The following is a 20,907-nucleotide window of genomic DNA, read 5'->3' as shown; positions in this document are numbered from 1 at the left end:
ATGTATGTATGTATGTGTGTGTGTGTGTGTGTGTGTGTGTGTATATATATATATATATGTATATACTAAGTACCGGTATTAAAACAGACTTTTACCCCAACATACAGGGGAAAAAACCTGTACATAAATGAACAAACCGTCAATATGTTAAGGTATATGCAAAATGACTCACTATGTCCGTAGCAAAACCTTAGTGTGACATTCATATGTGGACAGATGGATTATTTTCTATATAATTTATAAAACACGCAACACATACACAAAGACAAAAGGACTACAACTAATACAAATTACAAGTTTCAGTATCATCAACACTGAATTATAAAGAGCCTGGAAGCTACCAAAGGGATTAAAAAAATCATATGTACAAATTAATCAGCTGTAGGGGAGAATAAGTAATTTGAGGGACGAAATTGATTTTATGATTTATATTGTATTATTTTTGGGCGTATTTAAGCTCAGCCATTACAATCGAACAACAAGTTATTATATAACTAAATATAGATAAAACAAAAAAAAAGTAATAGAGGCAGAAAATAAAAATACACTGATTGGTTTAAGGGAAATAATCATTTGTGTGCACAAATGATCAAACTGTTTACCCTAGTAACTGCAGAGCTCTGTAAAATTATACCATATGACACATTTAATTACAAGACAGTTAACTAACTGTTTATACAGTATATTCTCACACACACAACACCAAGAGCACAAGAGCACAGAGCTGTGCAAATTTCAATTTACATATATGCACGTTTGTTAGTAAGTCCTGTAAACACACATTTGAGCAGCATGTTTAAGTAATAAATAAGTTCACAGTCCAGACTTGACAAAGAAAAAATAAATTCTTGTAATAGTTTGAAACAGGGACGTCACTAGGATTGAAAGACTGGGGGGGCTTAGCCCCGAGGCTATGCAAAACTTTCCCTTGCAAAATCTTACTTACAAACTCTAAAGTTAGCTTTTAGATACATCAAAGCTGCATGGGGGAGATTTACTTATGCCGCGTTCTATTTACCTCGGAACTCGGAAGCAGCAACTGGGAATGACGTCATACCTGAGTTGAATGCCTTCTATTTAAAAGTCGGATTTTCATTGTTTTCATTAGCTCTAGCCCGGTTAGCTATTGTTAGCAACCAGTTGATAACAACGCATTACGCCGTTTTTTGTGCATGCAAACAACATAACAACATGTCCACAGATAGAAGTTGGACATGCCTGTGTGACAACTGATTTAGTGAGACACAAATAAGACATAAGTGCTTATAACTTTATGTTACTGCAGCGTTCACAACTGTTGATACAGGGGGCAGCCATGTTGGATTTTGAACTCGCACTACTGCGAGGTTGTACGAGTTCCGAGCTCGTAAATACGAGGTCAGGGGGCGTGTTTACAACTTTGACCTCGTAAAAAACGAGTTGCGAGGTAAATAGAACGCAGCATTAGGCCAGACTGTGCTCCTGCTGAGGTCTTCTTTAGGCTAAGACTTAACCGCTATCTATCTGCCTGTGTAAATGTGTGGTAAAGTAATACCATACCTAATTCTTCTCTCTATTAGATAAGTTGCAGGTCAAAATAAGACTATTTAATTACTAGGGGTGTAACAATACACGTATTCGTATTGAACTGTTCGGTACGAGGCTTTCGGTTAGGTGCGCATTACAAACCGAACGATTCGTTGGACTAACTAACCCTAACTACTAACTAACCCTAACCCTGTTTTAATACTATAGAGATAGCAGGCTATATTAATGGTAAAGAATAGAGAGCTTCGGATACCTTATTAGGCGAGCTATTTCTTGTATTTCACTCGTTTACACTAGCTAGACTAATGTTTTCTATAGCCAACTAAAATATCCCTTTATCTTTACCTCAAGTAAATGTAGCTGAAGTGAAGCAAGTAAAAGTCATTAACAACAACTTAAAATTTCACTCTGATTTATCATAAGATAAATCCTGCAGCTACTTGCAACACAGCGGTCTGCAGCATTCTGAAAGCTGCCAGTTTAAACCAATGAGAAGAGACAAGACGGTGTATCATCTTCATAGCCATTGACTCTTTACTTCTGTCTAACTTTCGACTTTCCGACTTTTTTGTAGCTGGATATATTATTTGTTGTTTCTAATATAGAATTTGGATAACGTTAATGATAGTGAGATACTTACTACAGTTACATTTCGAGTGATAAATCGGCGAAAACAACATTTTATTTCTCTGATTTACTGCTTTGTTTTAATGCTGCCTGGCGCTCTCTCTCTTCAGTAACTCTCTACCTCGCTCGTCCACATACCGTTACCGTGCAAGCGGCCCCTCGTAAGCCTCTCTCTAAAACACTGCCATTTCGACCAGTGACAGTTCGTGAAATAAAAATAAAACAGACTGCAGTGCACAACGACACCAACAGATGAATGGTGAAGGAAGAATGATTCCACGTAGTGAGTGATACAGAGTGCACTGTAAAAAAAAAAAAATCTAATTATTATTTTTCTTATTATTATTTGGGGGGGCTTAGAAACATTTTGGGGTAGCTTCAGCCCCCCTAAAATAGGCCTAACGACGTCAGCTGCCAAGCTATGATGTTACATCAGTGTATGAGAGCTACAGAGTTGAAGACTGAATACTCACAAGCACCACATGGACTGTATCAGCTGAAAATAAGAAGCTTTGCTGTCTTTAACTAGATGATCCTTTACTTATAATAAAACATGTCTCTTCACGTGTTCAGTTTACTGTTTCACTGCATCAGGCAGCTGGAGCTTGGCAGGAAGTCTTGGACATAAGTGATCATTGCCTTGGACAGGTAGGTCATGGTGCCATAGCTGCCACTGGGGGCGCTATCGTAGAAAAAGTTGCAGATTCCGGTCGCTGGGTCCTTCTCAAGGAAGTAATCACTGGCACTGTGGGATTTCTGGGGATGCAGAGGTAGAACAGAGTGAACCCACATGCACAAATACATGAACATCCTTTCAAACTGAAATGTAGCAATCTCTTGCAATCAGCTATCTCAGTACCTGGTCACCGATGAACAGGTCATTGGCCAGATGCAGGATGCGGTCCACGTGTATAATGCTACCAATGCTGTCCACGTCAACGTCAGCTACCAGGCCAAGAACCATCACAGTCTCCACTAGTAGCTGCCGGTACTCTGGTTGAGGGACATGGTTTAGGACAGACTCCACCTGCACCGCAAACTTAATCTCTCCCTCTGTCATCTACACAGAAAACAAAGAATTAAACACACACACACACACACACACACACACACACAGAAAGTCCTAAATCCACCAAACCACCAACTCTGCGAGATGCTACCTCTCTTGTAGTAGACGAGGGCAACACATATCCATCGATGGATAGGCCATGGCACTTCTGCAGGATCTTCCAGACCTTCTGGTAGAAACCAACTGGTACTCTGTTGATAGCTCCATCCAGCCTGCGTCGCCTCAGCCACTGGCCTTGCCTCTCCTCCCAGTGCAGCTGTCCATCTCCTGGACCGGGGCCCACAGGGGACAGGATCCCACTGGGGGTGGAGGGGCTGCTGCAGCGCTGTGGTGAGAGAACAGGAAGATACTGTTAGAACACATTAAATGGACCACTTTACTGATTTTCAACCTTATCTCAATGTTTATGAAATGTATTTCTTGTATACGCCGTTACACTTGTCAGTAGTGTCTGTACCACACAGACCTTTCACCACAGCATGAGCATGATCAATTATATATGTAGTTTTTCCCACACTCCATGCTAGCATTTATTTACATATAATTACTTAAGAAATTACCAGTGACACATCTAATTGTTTGTTTAAGAGGGTTTCACTTCCAATTGAAGACATGGGTGGTGATGGCGCAGAGGATGTGACACATGCCTTTGGTGTGGGAGAAATTGGGTTCAATTCCCACTGTGGTACGTCAACCAATGTGTCCCTGAGCAATACACTTAACCCATAGTTCCAGGGCGTGCGGCCTCTGACATATGTAGTAATTGTAAGTCGCTTTGGATAAAAGCGTCAGCTAAATGATGTGTAATGTAATGTAAAAGACATCAAGCTCTTGTTCCTATGGAGTTTTAATGCACTGTTGTTAGTCACTTTGGCCAAATTAATTTAATGTAAAATATAATGCAGATATCCTGGTTTCAAAGCTTAAAAGAGATTTAGTGTTGCCGGACTCACAATACACAGATAAAAAAAAAAAAATCTAAATTGATGCAGCAGAACCAGAGATATCTTATTCTTTTATTCCACACATTCTTTGTCTGTGTCAAAACTGGCATCTACATTACCCACAATGCAAAGCAACCCACAACAATTGTGTCTGAGATTAGGATGTGTTATGCTAGTAGTGGGTAATGTAGCCTTGAGCTGTTAGCCTCAAGTAGAGATGAGGAGCAGGCTACAGAGGTCTGGTCAACTCACTTATTTCTATCTCCACACCAACAGACTTGTAGTCTTCAGCCCCAACTGACGCTGACTCAAGTGATATCACTTGGGGACATTTATCAGATTTCCCTCCCTCTGGAGCCACAAAAGGCTTTATACAACTTTTTTTGACATATGCAGTTGTACTCCTCAAGACCTCTAAAAAGTCAGTGGAGCTCCCCTTTAAGAGAATGATTTGTAGTCATGAATCAGTCCTCCTACTACTCAGCCCGACTACATCATCAGGTTTATGATTACTGGAGAGCCTTTTCAAAAGATACAGTGTACTGACAGGAGTAATAGCATATACAGGTTTGTCATACCATAACAAATACATGTAAAGAAGGATGAAATATTTACTGTAGTAGTCGTCTCTCTCTCTCTCTCTCTCTCTCTCTCTCTCTCTCTCTCTCTCTCACACACACACACACACACACACACACAATTATACATTTAGCAGTTATCTAAAGTTGCACAGTCCATGCAATCATTCATGCATATTGATAGCATGCTCTATCACACTTGGCAAAATACTTCAGCAGACATATGAAAGGGCAAGGCTGGTGAAATTGTATGTTTTAGTGTTATCAATAATTACTCTAAATAAACAAAAAACAATGCCAGCCTTATCCTTAAATGCAGAAAGACACATGGAATCATGGAAAATGCTTTTAGGATGAGTTTGCTCAAGTTAATTGGAAGCAGATGAGGTGAAATGGTTTACCGTGGAGCGAGGAGAAGTGACACTGCTACTCAAGGAAAGACCGCCACTGAAGATCTACACATGGATATGGATGACAGAGAAGACAGAGAACAGCTTGAGATGGTCACGATGATACTGCAGCCACATGGAGCACAATGTTACCGGAGATGTTTGATCCGTAGAGTCAAAGGTCAAATTTACCTTGTTCAACTAGTGAGAGAAATTCACAAAATGACTTTTCTGCATGACCAAACACAAGAAAGACTCCATGATGAAATGCTATCACAAAATGAGTGATAAGGGTGGGCTACCTAAAAGCAGCTTAATCAAGGTCTAGATTGGTTCAGGAGCTCAAGAATTTGTAGAAAAGTTATTAAAAATGTCAAACTCTTCTACAAAAAAGACTTTCTTGACAAAGACAATTACTGTGTGTTAAGAGTTGCATAAAAGCGAGGACAAAGCATGTTCTCCTACTGATAAGTGATGAAGTGAGAGTCGTTCTAGATATGGATGGCGCTGTAGCTCACACAATGTTAGGAGCCAGTGAGTGGTGGTTTATGAGCAGGATTTAGCCAGCAGTTTGGTTGTCTAGGCTGACGTTAGAAACATGCTCAATATTATTAAACCCAACCCACACTGAGAGGCCGAGAGTCATCCAACTGCAACCAAAAGCAAGAACACTGTTAGTCCAGACAGACAGACAGACAGGCAGACAGACAGACAGACAGACAGATAGACAGATAGATAGATAGATAGATAGATAGATAGATAGATAGATAGACACATAGATAGATAGATAGATAGATAGATAGATAGATAGATAGATAGACACATAGATAGATACATAGATAGATAGATACACCCTGATTATTATCCAGTTTTGTTATCCTATTTGTGCGTCCCACCTGTTTTATCTCACTCTTCAGCTTGTGTATTCCTGTGCGTTCAGTCTTGGTGGCTCCAGTGTGGCCGAGTTCATGGATAGAGATGGCAGGACTAGTGGCTGTTGACTGGATTGGGCGCACTGATGAATAGAGACAAGAAACAAACAAAAAAGCCATTGAACACTTATTTTATAGAGTGGTTCCCCTGAAATGCTGCCAACATCTGAATCTGCCATGCTCTGTGAGGCGCTTTGAGCTAAATGCTCAAACTTTTCTGCTAACATGTTCACAAAGACAATGCTAGCATGTTGATGTTTAGCAGGTATAATGTTTACCATGTTCACCATCTTAGTTTAGCAATTGCAAATGAAATTACAAATGTTACATTTGCGTGTTTGCACTAAACACAAAATATAGCTAAGGCTGATGGGAATGTCACTGGTTTTGCAGGTATTTGGTCAAAAACCAAAGTATTGGACAAAGTGTATTTATGACCTGCTGGTGGTGCTAGAGGAAAAGTCCAGTGATCAGCAGAGTCATTAGAATACATTGTCTGGGGATCATGGATATATGTACCCAATGTCATGGCAATCCATCTAATATAGTTGTCAAGATATTTCAGTCTGGACAAAAGTGGTGGATCGATCAACAGACCAGCATGTTGCTAGCATTGCTAAAAACATTAGGTTAACTTAACAACAGCTACTGCAGCTACAGTGCTGACTAAAAATTCATTGATTCCTAGTCCATCAAAGTACCCGATTGCTTTCCTACTGTTACAATTATCTCTCAGCTCTACTTGATTTTCACCCAGTCTGACTTTTACACAGCCTAATTTCTTCTAAGGCTGCAAAACGCTCCTATAAATGAACCCTCACACATACAGTATACTGTAAGGACAAAAAGAGACAGAGGAAAAAGGGAAACACTCACTGCTCCTCTCGACCCCAAACTCTTTGCCACTGAGGATGTGATGCAGCAGGTTTTTCATGCCAAAAGGACTCAGGCTCATCAAACTCTCAGACGCCTCCTCCCCTACAAAGATAATACACAGCTTTTACTGTTCTCCTGTGCAGGGTAGTTTATGTATGTACACAGTGTTTGGTGCTTGGTTTTCCTACCAGAGCAGTGGAGACTGCGAGCCAGCTCAGTGGCCATCACTTGCATGATGAGTCCTATCCTGAGCCGGAGCATGTCCCCAAAGAGAGCGGGCTGAGAGCGCATGTACATGGCTAGATAGACCATGATTTCCTGTGTGACAAACACACACCATTCACAGCTGTAAGGGTATTAGTGTCTGAAAAACGTCCTGCTGCAGTCCAGAAGGTTAAAGAGTTACCTGCGTGAGTACAGCTACACTGATGTCCTGACCACTGGCTTCATAGATGAGAGTGTTCAACTCCTCAGGAGGAAGTGGACTGAGAGGAAACAGTGAGGAGGGAAGAGTTGGTCTATTATGTGATAATTCATTCAATAAACCCTGAACGTTAGCACAAAATCTCCTAAACCACACCAGCTTACACTGTGATGACTCTTTCCCTGGGCTCAGGAGGTAGACCTACAGTCAGCTGCTTGTTATGGGAAATAAGATCTGTGCAGGCCTGAGGAGTAGACAAATACAGAGTTAATTATTATGAAATTATTAAAATGATCCATTATTTATTCTGTAGAGACTCTTTTTGCACAAGTTATACACAGGTTATTCAGCAAAGTGTTGCTCAGAGACACTTTGTCATGGCTTAGTATTGAAGTCAATCTTCGTTCTTTTCACTTTAGAAACATCTATTTTGCATTTTTAAATGCATTTTCACAATTATTATTATTATTATTATTATTATTATTATTATTATTTTATTTATGGTTCTTTTTTATTTTCTCTTACTTACTATGTTTATTGTTATGTACCAAAATACTAAGGCAAATTCCTTTATTGTAAAAACCTACTTGGCAATAAACCTGATTCTGAGTCTGACGTTATGATGCAGTTTTTCTTATGGCCAATAGATGGCGGTATAGCCTTTTCTTTATTTTGATACATAAAGAAGAGTTTTTTTCCCCAATGATTGATCCAGATGGAGGATGCCAAGAACATGGTTTGATAATGACTTAACTGTGAATTGTATATGTTTGTTAATTTATATTTGGGATCTTGATGTTTGGGCCTAGTAACCAAGATCTGACCCAAGACCTTAGTAGAAAGGTTTTCCACAGGTCAGTTTTGTATCAGGCCTAAAATGTTATTTAGGTTATTTAGGGCCTAAATGACTTGTCACTGACCTCAGCGAGGACCTCCACTTTCTTGCGTAGTATCCCAGAGATGTATCTGATGAGTCCCCACTCTTTGCAGGCTCCAGCTTGTACATACAGCTCCTCCAGCAGGGAACGCACGCTGACTCCGCCCTGCCCAGGAACTGACAACTCCACCAGCCAATCAGCCCCTCTGGTCATCGGAAAACAACACAGGACGTGTCATTACAAAAAACAAATAAACAAAGACATTGTTTACTTATTAGTGTGCCAGAGCTGACAATAAGATATGTGTGTGTAGCTGCCTCTATGTCCGTACTTCATCACGTAAAGGATGTAGAGTATATCAGCCTGGTCTTGCAGGGTCGGACACTCTTTCAGCTGCCTCACCAACGCTGCAAAATCTGTGTTGCCCTGGGAGTCTCGAGGCAGGTGCAAGTCAGCAGCACTGTGAGACTTGTGAGGGATGTCAGCGTAAGACAAATACACTTCAGAGCAATACTGAAGTCACAAGAAAAGCAAGGTTCTGCTGTGAATACCTTGTGCTGCTTTACATGTGGGCCATGCTGAGAATGAGGAGAAACTTCAAGTAAGTTGAGACCTTTGCGGCGTTTGTTCCTAACAGGAGTCACAGGTAGATACATGGAAGACTCTGAAATACACAAATTAAAACAACATATTCCAAAGTGAAACAGGAGAATATATGAGACGCTACCAATTCATTTTATTTTCTGTTGTTCTTAGTTTAACATGATTTGTATTGTACCTTTTTACCCCACTAAGAGATTTCCTACATTTCCCAGTTAACAACCCCAACACAATGGACTTTTACTTTTATGCTTTCAGCATTAGATTCGATTTAGAGTTGGAAGGAGTGAAAGAACAAGTTGAGGAAGAGGTTTCACATTTGAGGGAAAAATTGAATTGTGCCCCTACAACAGCATCTTGTGGCTGCATAGAATTATGGGCTATCACGGATATTGTCAATCAATATTATTATATACATTTTAGCCATGTTAACAAGGGTCTACATAACAGTAGTATATTTAGTCTAGTATGTCTTTGTTGTAGCTATCTATAGGTTGCATAACAAAACTCAGACTTTTTTCTTTCTTTCCAATTGATCTGTTTCCCCTTACCATAACCTAAACTCAGCCACAGCTCTAAGCCAAATGAGTAATTTCTGCAATGCCTAACTATATCTTAAAGCAGCCATATTATTCTCATTTTCAGGTTCATACTTGTATTTTAAGGTTGTACCAGAATAGGTTTACATGGTTTAATTTTCAAAAAAACACCATATTTGTGTTGTACTGCAGTGCTCTCTCTCACTGCTGCAGATCCTCTTTTCACCTGGTCTCTGTTTTAGCTACAGAGTGAGACCTCTTTTCTTCTTCTTCTTCTGTACTATCTTTGATTGCACATGCGCAGTAGCTCAGATGTAGATCATGTCAGCTAGCTAGCTCCATAGACAGCAAAAGAAAGGCTGTTTCTACAACTTTGGTCAGTTACAAGGCAGGATTAGCTGGGAGACTTCTAAATGAGGGTGCACATGTTAGTAGTTATTTTGTAGATTATGGTGAACTTGTGTGTGTTGTAGCAGTGCTTTGCTATTGAGAACGAGGTAGCATGCTAGCGTTAGCATGCTAGCGTTAGCATTAGCATGCTAACGCTACGAGCTAATGGTTGCGGTTAGCCTGCTCGTTTCGGCTTGTGACGTAGAAAGCCGTGCCGATTTTGAACAGCTCACCCAGAGACTGAAGTAGAGCCCTGCGTGGGACTGTTTTCTTCATCCCGCTCCCGGCGAATTTCTGACCATTACCGCCCGCACCCGCAACGTGTGTGTTACATTCCCACCCGCACCCGCAATGTGTACGTCCACTCCCGCCCGCACCCGCAAAACTCTGAGAATTTATGCCCGCACAATAATAGAGATGCATTGATGTTATGTCTTCTCCCGTCCCGCATGAGAAAACACGTCAGGAAGGAGCAGAAGGAGCAGAAGGAGAGGGAGAGAGGGGGAGGAAGGAGCCGAGGATGAGGGTGGACGGAGCCTTGGCTCGGAGCTCCCCCGTCCTGGGAGGCTCAGACACGCTGGTGTCTACTCATAGATGGCCTATACAGTATATACTCAGTCAGTATATATGTATATCTATGGTTTCTGCTGGCGTGGGGGGGTTCCAGGCTACATCCCGATCCCGCAGTGTTTTTTTTAGCCGCCCGCTCCCGCGAGATTTGCATTGGGTCCCGCGGGACCTGGCGGGACCCAATCCCAATGCAGCCCTCTAGACTGAAGGCAGGACACATTCAGAAACCGTATCTCACTCTAAACAGCATGGGTGGATTTTTTTCAAAGTTTGTATGTGTGTGGAAGCACCAGAGACACAACATAACACCCCAAATCCCAGAAAAAGTGTTTTTTTCATAATATGGGCACTTTAACGTCAATCTAAATTAAGCCCCAACCATAGACAGCAGCATAACACGAAACACAATTCAAAGAGGAAACTAACTTTGACTTAATCAGTACATTCCTAATAACTCACTGGGCATGTTCAGGCCCTGAACCTGGGCCATAAAAGACAGGATGTCTCTGGTGCTGTGTTCCGCACTGAAGACGTGGTGCTGCCCACTCTGGATGGGAGGAAGATGGGACTTGGTATTGGTGCTGTGGAGGAGCTGTGTGAGGTACTGGTCAAACATGTCTTTAGAGCCCTCTGGAGACAAAAAAAACAAACAACAACATACAATTGTTTATTTACATTGACAAATATGACTGAAAGGAGCACACACACTTCATCATAAAATACCTGAGGGCCTACAGTTGTAATATTCCTCTCCATATTCATCATTATCCTCTTCATCCTCGAGTAAGCTGTCATCCTTCTCTTCATCCAGGAAGCTGAGGTCAGTGTGAAAGGAAGTGGTCTGGACACTGGATAGGTCTGACATCTGCACCCTGTAGTAACATCCACACAAAATACCCACACATGCGTAAGAAGTAACATATACTGTCATGTTTCAGACATCTCAACACTATTAGTATGACGTCCTATGTTGCCGATGGAAACAGACCTCGCTCCAGCAAAATAGCCATCCTGTAGTTTTCGGAGGGTTGCTAGGATACACGAATCAATCCCATCTCCATCTTCAACTGAATATAAAAAGTAGATAAATGCTGTGAAGCACAGTGAACTAATCTAACAAAATAGCAATATGTATATATTACAGTATCTACATTCAAGATCACAGCTACATGAGTAAAGTAAGTAAAGTATTACAGTATATGTAGTAATGTCACTTGAACGCATTCATTGTTCCATCTTTGTCGTGTCTAAATTATTCCTCTATCATGTTTTGGATGAGAATTCTGAAAGCTGCTGGAATACCATTAACACTGAAAACAAAATCTGTGAGACTGATTTGCTTTGGGTTAAGAGCCTTCTTACCCAGCATGCTGTGGGTGATGGGGAAAGTGAGTGTGGGCCGTCCTGTCATCCTCCAGCAAGAGGAGAGATAGGCCAGCTCTGTTCGTAACATCTCCACGATCATCTGGTTGTCCAGTGCCAGGTAGAAATGGTGCTGATCCAGAAACTGGAGCGCAGAAAAGAGAGAAACAGACAGAAAGAAACCAAAGTATTAATCAGTAGTATTTATTACTACGGCCTTCTACCTAGCTTCTTCACTGTGATTATGAACATCACAACATCTCAAGCTAGTTTTACCTGGGGGGTGAATATATAAGAGCGATTTCTGATCTCGTAGAATTTGGATGTTCCCAAAACTCCAATGTGTCTGTAGGGCCTCCCGCTCAAATTCAGTTTCTTGCAGTTCCCTGTGGCAATGAGACAATATGGTGCTCTTACACACACACACATACACACGCACGCATGCACACACACTAAGGAAAAGAGTGCTTGGTGCTTGTTTACCCAGTCTGACATAAACATGGCTCAGGATGCGAGCAGGCATGACCCTGATAGGCAGAACTTCTGACATCGTCTGGACCTTGATCCCGTGATCACTTAACAACTGCTGGATCTCCTCCGATTCTGCTAGAACACAAACTGACACGCACATATAAAAAGAAATACATCATATTCCGCCTTCTATAAGGAAATCTCTATATAAACCAATGCTCACATCAGAACATCGGAAATAAGTCTTGGACATTCATGACTTTTTTTGTGTGTGAGTCTTCCTTCTTCTTTGCCCCACAAGTCATAAGGATCTATGAAAACTAAACTTCCCTTTAATCCATGCAACAGATTTGTTTCAGAGGAGTGGATTTCTTCTTCTTTCTTACCTTACATTTCTTCTGGGATTCAACCCATTTTTTTTTATTCAACTTCTGGGCAGATTTTCCCCTCAAACTAATGACTGATCACCAACCTTGTACAACAACATCTGGCTTGAAGTTTGTCGAGAATCTCCTGTTGAGAGGATCTATCTCTCCTGGTGCTAAAAAACCCTTAAAACAAAAATAAGAAGAGACAGAGAGGGAAAATTATTACAGAGGTAAACAATGGCAATGGCTAACTTTAGAGGGGAGCGTGTCTATGTTCCCCAGGTCCTATGTTCCCTGGGTCCTATGTTCCCCTCTTTGTATGAGACTGTACTGACAGTCTGTTACTTTTTCCACCATTACTGCCAAATCAATCAAATAGGCCTATGTAGGCCTACGGGCTGTCCTAACCCTAACCCTAACCCTAACCCTAATTCCATGGCAAATAGGCCTATGTAGGCCTACGGGCTGTCCTAACTCTAACCCTAACCCGGGGAACATAGGGATGACCCCCTTTAGAGGTGGTTTTCAAGGGCCCTGTGAATACCTCGGCCAGAAGACAGCTCAAGATGTAGAGCGACTGTCCCCACATGTGTGGCAGCTGCCCCATGGCCACTCTGTCCACTGAGTGAGGATTCCTGTACTCCTCCTCCACCTGTTAGAAGCAAAATATGATATACAGTTCAGACGCAATTTAGTCTGATGTTCCCTGACACTATTGTATTGGCATTTGCATATCAACATTACACGCATATCTGTAGTGATGACAGCATTTGGAGTATTCAACAGGTAAACAGGACAGAGGAGAGCTGACAGGCGTACCCTTCCAATACCATAGCATCTATACTGGTAATATGTACAAAATAATTCTTGAACAGACCTAAAACAGAAAACAGAAATAGACCAGAAAATAGACTAAAGATAGATGAAAAAAGACCAGATACATGAGACTAGATATTGAAAAATAAGCCATGCTAGCACTGTGAGGCTGTACTTTGAGCTAGATTTGCACATTTTCATCTTACTTTCACGTTAGCATGCTAACACTTGCTAATTAGCTCTAATTTCATCTACAGCAGGTTCAGTATTAAAGGACTCCACATCTCCAGAGTAGAGTTGTAACCTAGTCTGCTTTTTGACTAATAACTAATATTCTTGTTTTTAAGATTATTTTTGGGCATTTATTTGAGAGGAAAGTTGAAGAAGTTGAAGACAGGTCGGAACCGAACCCTGGGCCGCTGCGGTAAGGACTGAGCCCTAGTACATGGGGCACACGCTCAACCAGGTGAGCTATCCAGGAGCCACCTTGTTAAGCTTTTTTTGACCCTAACAAAAAAAGATTACAATACAACTGAATATCTTTAAGCTTCTCCATGAAAAACTAACATTTTGAAAGATAAGGACCAGTGGTGTCATCTTTATGAAACACTTAATCTCATATCTTTCTTTGGAGGTTTTGTCAGACGTTGCAACTACAATGTGACTAGAATAAAGGTGCATCTGTTATATTTGGCCTATGGAAGTGGGATACCTTGTCAGGAGGTACAGCATAAAGTTCAGGCAACAGTTTGATGCCGTTCTTCCCTCTGATCAAAACGCCTTCCAGTGCCTCACGGTACTCCTGTACCTGTGCAATGAACACAGCCATTTGTTCATTATTACATCTGCAGCAGAAGTCATTCAGAGTTGCTCCATGACTGTGTGAATACAGTAGAAACTGGACTAGTGCATTTGGCTTTATTACCTGCACTTGATCTCCAGCAAAGATACCGTCAAGGATAAGATAAGTCCAGAACACCGGCCACTCACATTCGATATTCTCAAACAACTTGAGTTCTGCAGGATCGTAGTGCAGCCGAGATGGGTCCTAGTGAGAAAAACAGCCAGGGACTACAGTAGAACCTTAGAGCTCAAATTATACAATACACAATTATCTTACAACAGGAAAGCAATCATACTAAACCCTACGACATCCACTCAAAAGGTGCACTTCTTCTCTCATTTCAAACTTAAGGTGCTGAGTGTTTATCTGTAAGACAAACACTTATTCTGTCCCCGCTGAATGATTTCTATACATTATAAATCCCAGCATTTCCATTTTCAATATGCAGAATATCTTACCTCTTTTGGACAACGATATCCATCCCTGATGAAGCGGCAGCAGCCATAGCGACCCTGAAATTACACCAAAGAGTGGAAATGTTAGCGTGATAACTGCCTTATACAAGGAGAAAAAAGTACAGGGGAAAATACTGAATTGTGTAGCGTTTCTGTGCAGAGTATGTTTTGTCTTGCTGTACCTGCAGTTTTGTTATGATTTCTGACTTAGTAATGGCCACCAGCTCAGCATCCTCTACAGCAAAAGCAGGGAAGGAAATGACAGACAGAAGACCGGCGTCTATCTCCTTTGAAGTTGAAGCTCTTGGCAGCATGGAGCACAGGATGGACTGAGGGAAACGGAAAACACACAAAGATACTCAGCAGAAGAAAGATGAGCAGAGATGATGCTGAGATGGCTGGAGGCAAAGCCAACAGTACCTGACAATGTTCCACTTCATCAGGCAAAACATGGATGACTGACTTTGGCCCTCCATGGGCACCAAAAAGATCCAGCTCATCTATGGCCTCCAGAGCTGCCTGCAAACTCCCCAAACACACACACACACACACACACACACACACACACACACACACACACACACAAAACACACACACACACACACACAAACACACAAATACACATTTTATACAACACTCTCTTCTTTTGGTCTATATGTATAGTATATTATAAATAATAATAATAATAAATAATATATTAACAATAATAACCTGTACCTTAGCAATTCCTACAGAGCTGCCATTGAGCTCGGGGATGCCTTGATTGGTCTTGTCACCTCGTTCCCACATCCCATAATCCTACAGAGGAATAAAAGGTAATGCACTGTGGTCGGGGTGTGACTCCACCGATTAAGCATTGCTCTACTATAATAGATGAGATTCACAATGAAGATTCAATGCAGCAGCATGAAAGATACTGTCTTTTTTTGTATTCCACGCATTCTTCTACCTTGTCAAAACCTGGCGCCTACATTACCCAGAATTCAACAACCGACAGCACAGTCGGAGATTCAGGTTTGTTATTCTAGTAGCTTGTATTGCCCAAGACTTGTAAACAGACTTTGATGTGTAAAATTCCCCTTTTCGCTTTTACTCTGATTTTATCAGTTTAGTTTATTTCATCATAGTGTATTTTCAGTCAACTCCCCTGTGTGTCAGCCTCTACATCTTCCTTTCTAGAAACCAAACCTCCTAAACCTCTGAAAATGTTACTCACCGCCACTTTGTAGGCGGCCTCTATGTAGAAGACCAAGTTTTGGATGAAGACCACCTCATCCAGGTTTGAGATGATGCGAAGACCTGCGTGATAATGTGGCACACTCAGTGACCATCTCATGGTTAGGTACTTTATTTGTCCCTCTCGAGGACCTGCAGTGCTTTCCAGAAGGGAAGCTGGCCAAGCAGCGTGCATTGCCTTTTGCTACAGTGTGTTTTTTGATACTATGCCAGCATCGGAAATGCGTAAATCCATACCTCCTGTATGTGTGACATCTTTAAACCAAAGATCATCTTAGGAAATAGAAAACCGGTAAAAAAACTAATAAATAAACTAAAACACTGAGAGAACACAGAACACAAAAAAACAACATATGTAAACACCACTCTGCATCACTACTGTACCTGAGGCTGTCATCTGTGCCAGCATCAGCAGGTAAATGGAGGTGGCGTCCACCTGGAGATGGCCCCACTGGTCGTCCCCAACCACCGTGGCACAGGTTGGAGTATCATATTTGGCATGCAAGCAATCCTTTGTACTCTGGGTCTGTTTGAACTTCTCCACCTTAGCCACCTGAAGGAACATGAACATATGCACACACGCACACACGCACGCACGCACGCACGCACGCACGCACGCACGCACGCACGCACACACACACACACACACACACACACACACACACACACACACACACACACACACACACACACACACACACACACACACACACATATCAGGGGTGTTTGTCTGGGCCAGAAGGGCTACCAACAAGCTATATGGCAGGATTAGCATTAAAAAAGTCAGACTCCTAAATGGTTGATTTTCTTTTTTGTTGAGTATTTTTGGGGGTGTTTTAGCCATTAGAGAGCAGAAAGGAAACCAGAAGAGAGCGATGAAGGGTGACATGCAACTAAAAGGTCCCCAACATACAGATTTCTGCAAAAAAAAAAAAAATGGTTTAAAAAATGAAAATGACACATCATAGTTAGATAAATCCCAATGCATTCTAGAATCCCATTTACGCTCCATATACTGTTAATGATCATATGCGGGACATGGAAAGGGAATAATCTGGTTATTCGTATCCATGTTTACATGATTTGACAAGTATAAAGGTTTCTGATCATTGTCTGCTGTTTTTGACTCCTCAACGTCTCAAGAGTAATTTCTTTAGGCCTACTGATGATGACATGTCAGCAGCAGAGGATGAAGCATTTTAACACTCTCGCATCTTTATCTTATTTCCAGTTATGGAAGATAAGAGTAACCAGTTACACTTTTACTGCAGCCAGGCTTTCGCTATCACTTTCACTTCAAAATGTAGAGCACCAACATACTGTCAATTATTAGTTTGTTTATCTTTCTGACCAACTGCCGACGTCACAGAGTTTGACGTGCCTGCGCACAGAGTAGCAGACATGTGGTCACAAACCTGTTTACATGAAGCAGTTTGTTTGACTACCACAGTTCCCCAGATAACACATTGTGCTTTCTCAGAACCAGAACACGTGCTTTTCGGATTTTCTTCCACGAGGATTTGATGTTTCAATGTGCAAACACAAGTGAACATGTACACATGTAATGTAAGCACAGGGGTTTCTTACTTGTCTCATCATGCACTGCAGAAGTCCCTGCATCAGCTTTACCACACTCTGCCAACAAACAACAATATCAGTAAACTACAAAAGTTAAACAAAAAGCCGCTGCAATCCAAATCATTTTCTATTTTTAGAAAAGCTGGAAATCACAAATCACTTTGCTGATTCTAATCCCTTCGTTCAGTTCAGTTAAAAGATTCGTAGTCACTGACTGATGTTCGTCAGAAATCGAACGCATCACCGTTCAAAGGCACCTCAGTACATGCAACAATAACTGACGATTAAATGATTGAAATAAGAACTGCAATTAATAATTTCTATTACTGAATAGATATCTCAAACATTGTATTAAATGTATTGATCTACTGTTAATCATTAAATCTATTAAATGACTTAATGTTACAAAAGCTAAAAAGTTATGTTTTTAATTAGCTTGCAGCCAAAAATCCAAATTGCCATTTGTAATAATATGATATATACAGCAAGAATAAAATTAAAATGTCCAACTTTGTGAAGCTGTAACCAGCAAATGCATTTTTATTTTGTCTAAATTACTTTAATTGTCTCAATTTCTTACAAGACATTTTCTATTTTAACAAATTCATTATTTCAATCAACGAGCGAATGAATGAATGTTTTTTAGCACTGACTTAATTATTTTATTTATTTCTATTTTATTTTTGTGAGATCCGTCACAGTTTAGTAAGAATTGTAGTCACTGAATGTTAACATACTTTATATTCCCATTCAGTTTGGTGCTTAAAATATCAATTTGAGATTTAAATATTTTGTTTTGGATTAATGTGATATAATTGTAGTTTAACTGTAGCCTAAATAACTAATCAAATGACAATGTGATGTGGCACAAACCAAAAGCTTGCTTCTTTAAAATATTTGACCCACCATAACCGGTAGAACAAACAGGCACTGCTGTGAACATTAACCCTCTCTCGCTCTCTCTCTCTCTGTTACAAACACACCTGCTCCAGTTCGTAGGCCTTGGCCTTGTCTTCATCGCGGTCTGCGTTCTTGCGGTAGGCCATGCCCAGCCCCCACACAGCCAGGACACTGTACACATTATCTCTCACCCAGGCATCCTTCTTCTGGGCACTGGCAGGCAGAAGTCCTGTCACTGGGTTCTGAAACAAACACACACGCAAGAGCTTCATTAACAGTAAGGACAGGGTGGGCATGACAAAGAAAAGCAGCAAATCCTCACATCCGAGAAGCTGTTTAGCATTTTTGTTCGTAAAATTGATTCAACCGTGTAATCCGTTTTTAAAATAGTTGACAGTTAATTTTTCGTTGATTGCGCACAGACAATTATTCCACTAGTAGATTCAACTCTAAATAATTGAATCTGTGTAACTGTTAACGGTGTGTTATTATTATTTTAAAAATACTAGCATTGAACATTAATAAAATATAAAGCAGGAGAGGGTGCAAATAAAACATGAGCAAAGTATCAGGTGTCTATCAATGAAAGTAAATGTGATTTTAAGTTGGGGTAGTGCTTTAATAATGCAGAATTTGATATAGTTTCAGTTCTTGGTTAAAGAACCTGAGACCTGTCCCCTCCTCTGAAACCAAACCTACACCCTGGCATGTGCGTGCTTTGTAAGGAAAGGTGACACAATTTTCTATCAGCTGTGAACCCTCTGGGTCACACTTTCAAACTTAGACAGCTGTTGACTGTTGAAGTGCTGATAGATAAATGTGCAAACATTCATTTGACAGCATTAGTGACTAGTTACTCTGCACATTACGATTATATACTTCTAATATATGAGTATAATTTCTAAATCATTTGAAGTACTTCATAAACGAGTCAAGAGTCAATAAGCAATGTGTGTTGCACAGTACCAATACAGTCTGGAAAATTTCTAAGTACACAGATATGGCTCAAAGAGGAACTGCTTTACCAATTACGTGGCTTACACACTCATGACCTTCTTCCAGAAGTGTAATGTAAACATTTTTTAATTTATATGTTCCTCTATATCTTATACTATTAATACAAAAATGCAATTAACAAATAATAGATGCTGTGTTATTATAGATTACCCATTGGTATGTAAAGTAGTTCAAATAAGCCCAACTTTTACCAGCTGCTACATTAGAATGATGCTTACATGGTAATGCATCGATAACTACAACCAATAATTTCTATAATGGGCCATGCTGCATAATAGGTACTTTTGAGACTATAAGTATGTTTAGATGTAAATAAGCTACATTTTAGGGCTGCTCGATTATGGAAAAAATTATAATCACGATTATTTCGGTCAATATTGAAATCACGGTAATTTAACACGATTACTCGTTGACTTCTGGAAACTTAAAAAACAGTGGGAAAAGTTAAATAAATCAACAGTAAAAAAAAAACATACAACTGTGAAATTTGCCTTAATACTTATCCTATTTAAACTTTATTTTTTTCATTCAGAACACAAGAGAAAATAAGAGCAAAGCAAAACGTAATGAGTTAAATAATTGGGTTTTTTTTTTCGATTATTCTGTTTTTGTGATATTGGCGTCGAAATCATAATCACGATTAAAAGCAGGACTTTTACTTGCTGCTGAATATTTCTACAGTGTGGTATCGCGTCTCTCCTGTATCTGCCTATGTATGTCTGGACTCACCTGGTGGCACAGGATAGTCTCTTGGACCAGCCTGGCATAGGCATCCAGCCTCACTCCTGAGTTACTGCGGCTCCTCATCCTCACTGATCAATCATCACTGCGCACACAACACAACAAGTTATGTCTTAACAAGTGACTTATAACCTTCATTTAACCAGGAAGTACCTTGAGATTAAAATATCTTTACCGAGGGAGACGTGGCCAAGACAGAACAAAACTAAAGGCTTCGTGTGTAAAATGAATTTATGAGAAATATACAATTACTAAAGGTGCTTAATCACTGAATTTACCACGCAATGATCCATCCGTCCAGTTCCTGCAGCGCGGGTTTGACCTGACAGCTTCACCGCTCTGATGAGGCTGCTGCTCGGCTACAGCTTGCTAGCCGTGACGACACAGATTTAACGTTACACTCACACGTCTGTATTCACACACACACACACACAGAGCCTTGTGTCAAACAGCTGGATGTGTAGGGTCAGGCGTTAAAGGTGACAATACGTGAGAATTCACAGAAAGAGAAAGCGTGTAGAGTACGTACCTGAGCAACTGTACATCCATTCTGAAAAGAAGAAAAAAACATGATGTACTTGTTGTTTGAGTGTTTGACGACAGGGGGCGCCACATACACTTCTTCCCTTTTTATGTTTCAGGGCACACAACAACCCAGATGTAGGCAGACACTTTCCCAAAAATTGTATTCGTATAGCACCTTTTCATATAAATGAAGTGCTACAGGAGAAAAGAAGAATAAAACAAGGCAAAGATCAACAATTCAATTTATTTAA

The 20,907-nt window shown here is 40.6% G+C and overlaps 1 protein-coding gene across 2 annotated transcripts; it reads right to left on the bottom strand.

Moving 5' to 3' along the window:
* Positions 1–240: 240 nt before the first annotated feature.
* On the bottom strand, positions 241–20,696 carry phka2 (phosphorylase kinase, alpha 2 (liver)). 2 transcript variants are annotated; one of them, XM_031306328.2, is made up of 34 exons: positions 20,410–20,696; positions 20,120–20,216; positions 18,457–18,615; positions 17,483–17,530; positions 16,280–16,448; positions 15,876–15,958; positions 15,377–15,457; positions 15,080–15,178; positions 14,842–14,988; positions 14,663–14,716; positions 14,286–14,408; positions 14,073–14,168; positions 13,089–13,196; positions 12,649–12,727; positions 12,189–12,323; positions 11,982–12,091; positions 11,706–11,850; positions 11,332–11,410; positions 11,067–11,215; positions 10,803–10,973; positions 8,796–8,908; positions 8,576–8,712; positions 8,287–8,449; positions 7,531–7,610; positions 7,349–7,427; positions 7,131–7,260; positions 6,943–7,044; positions 6,031–6,149; positions 5,761–5,784; positions 5,147–5,200; positions 3,315–3,548; positions 3,014–3,214; positions 2,562–2,910; positions 241–864 (listed from the first exon to the last, which is right to left on the bottom strand). In XM_031306328.2, the coding sequence occupies exons 2-33, from the start codon at positions 20,195–20,197 to the stop codon at positions 2,737–2,739; spliced, it is 3,723 nt and encodes a 1,240-aa protein (XP_031162188.1). In that variant the 5' UTR covers positions 20,198–20,216; positions 20,410–20,696; the 3' UTR covers positions 241–864; positions 2,562–2,736. The 2 variants fall into 2 exon arrangements, with proteins under 2 accessions (XP_031162188.1, XP_031162189.1); XM_031306329.2 differs by lacking the exon at positions 5,761–5,784 and having other exon boundaries at positions 20,410–20,695.
* Positions 20,697–20,907: the final 211 nt, after the last annotated feature.

Source organism: Sander lucioperca, chromosome 3 (genome assembly GCF_008315115.2).
Source record: "Sander lucioperca isolate FBNREF2018 chromosome 3, SLUC_FBN_1.2, whole genome shotgun sequence".
Taxonomy (NCBI): domain Eukaryota; kingdom Metazoa; phylum Chordata; class Actinopteri; order Perciformes; family Percidae; genus Sander; species Sander lucioperca.
The sequence above is the reverse complement of the archived record's forward strand: the minus strand, read 5'-3'. Positions and strand labels throughout refer to the sequence as shown.

Bases quoted from the DNA above. Each gene is read 5' to 3' on its own strand.
- phka2 (XM_031306328.2), bottom strand. From the start codon at position 20,197: ATGAGGAGCCGCAGTAACTCAGGAGTGAGGCTGGATGCCTATGCCAGG. The intron at 10,974-11,066 runs GTATTTTATGAT...TTTTGTCTCCAG, and splicing joins TTACAACTGTAGGCCCTCAG to AGGGCTCTAAAGACATGTTT. The intron at 3,215-3,314 runs GTAGCATCTCGC...TTTTCTGTGTAG, and splicing joins CCTCGTCTACTACAAGAGAG to ATGACAGAGGGAGAGATTAA.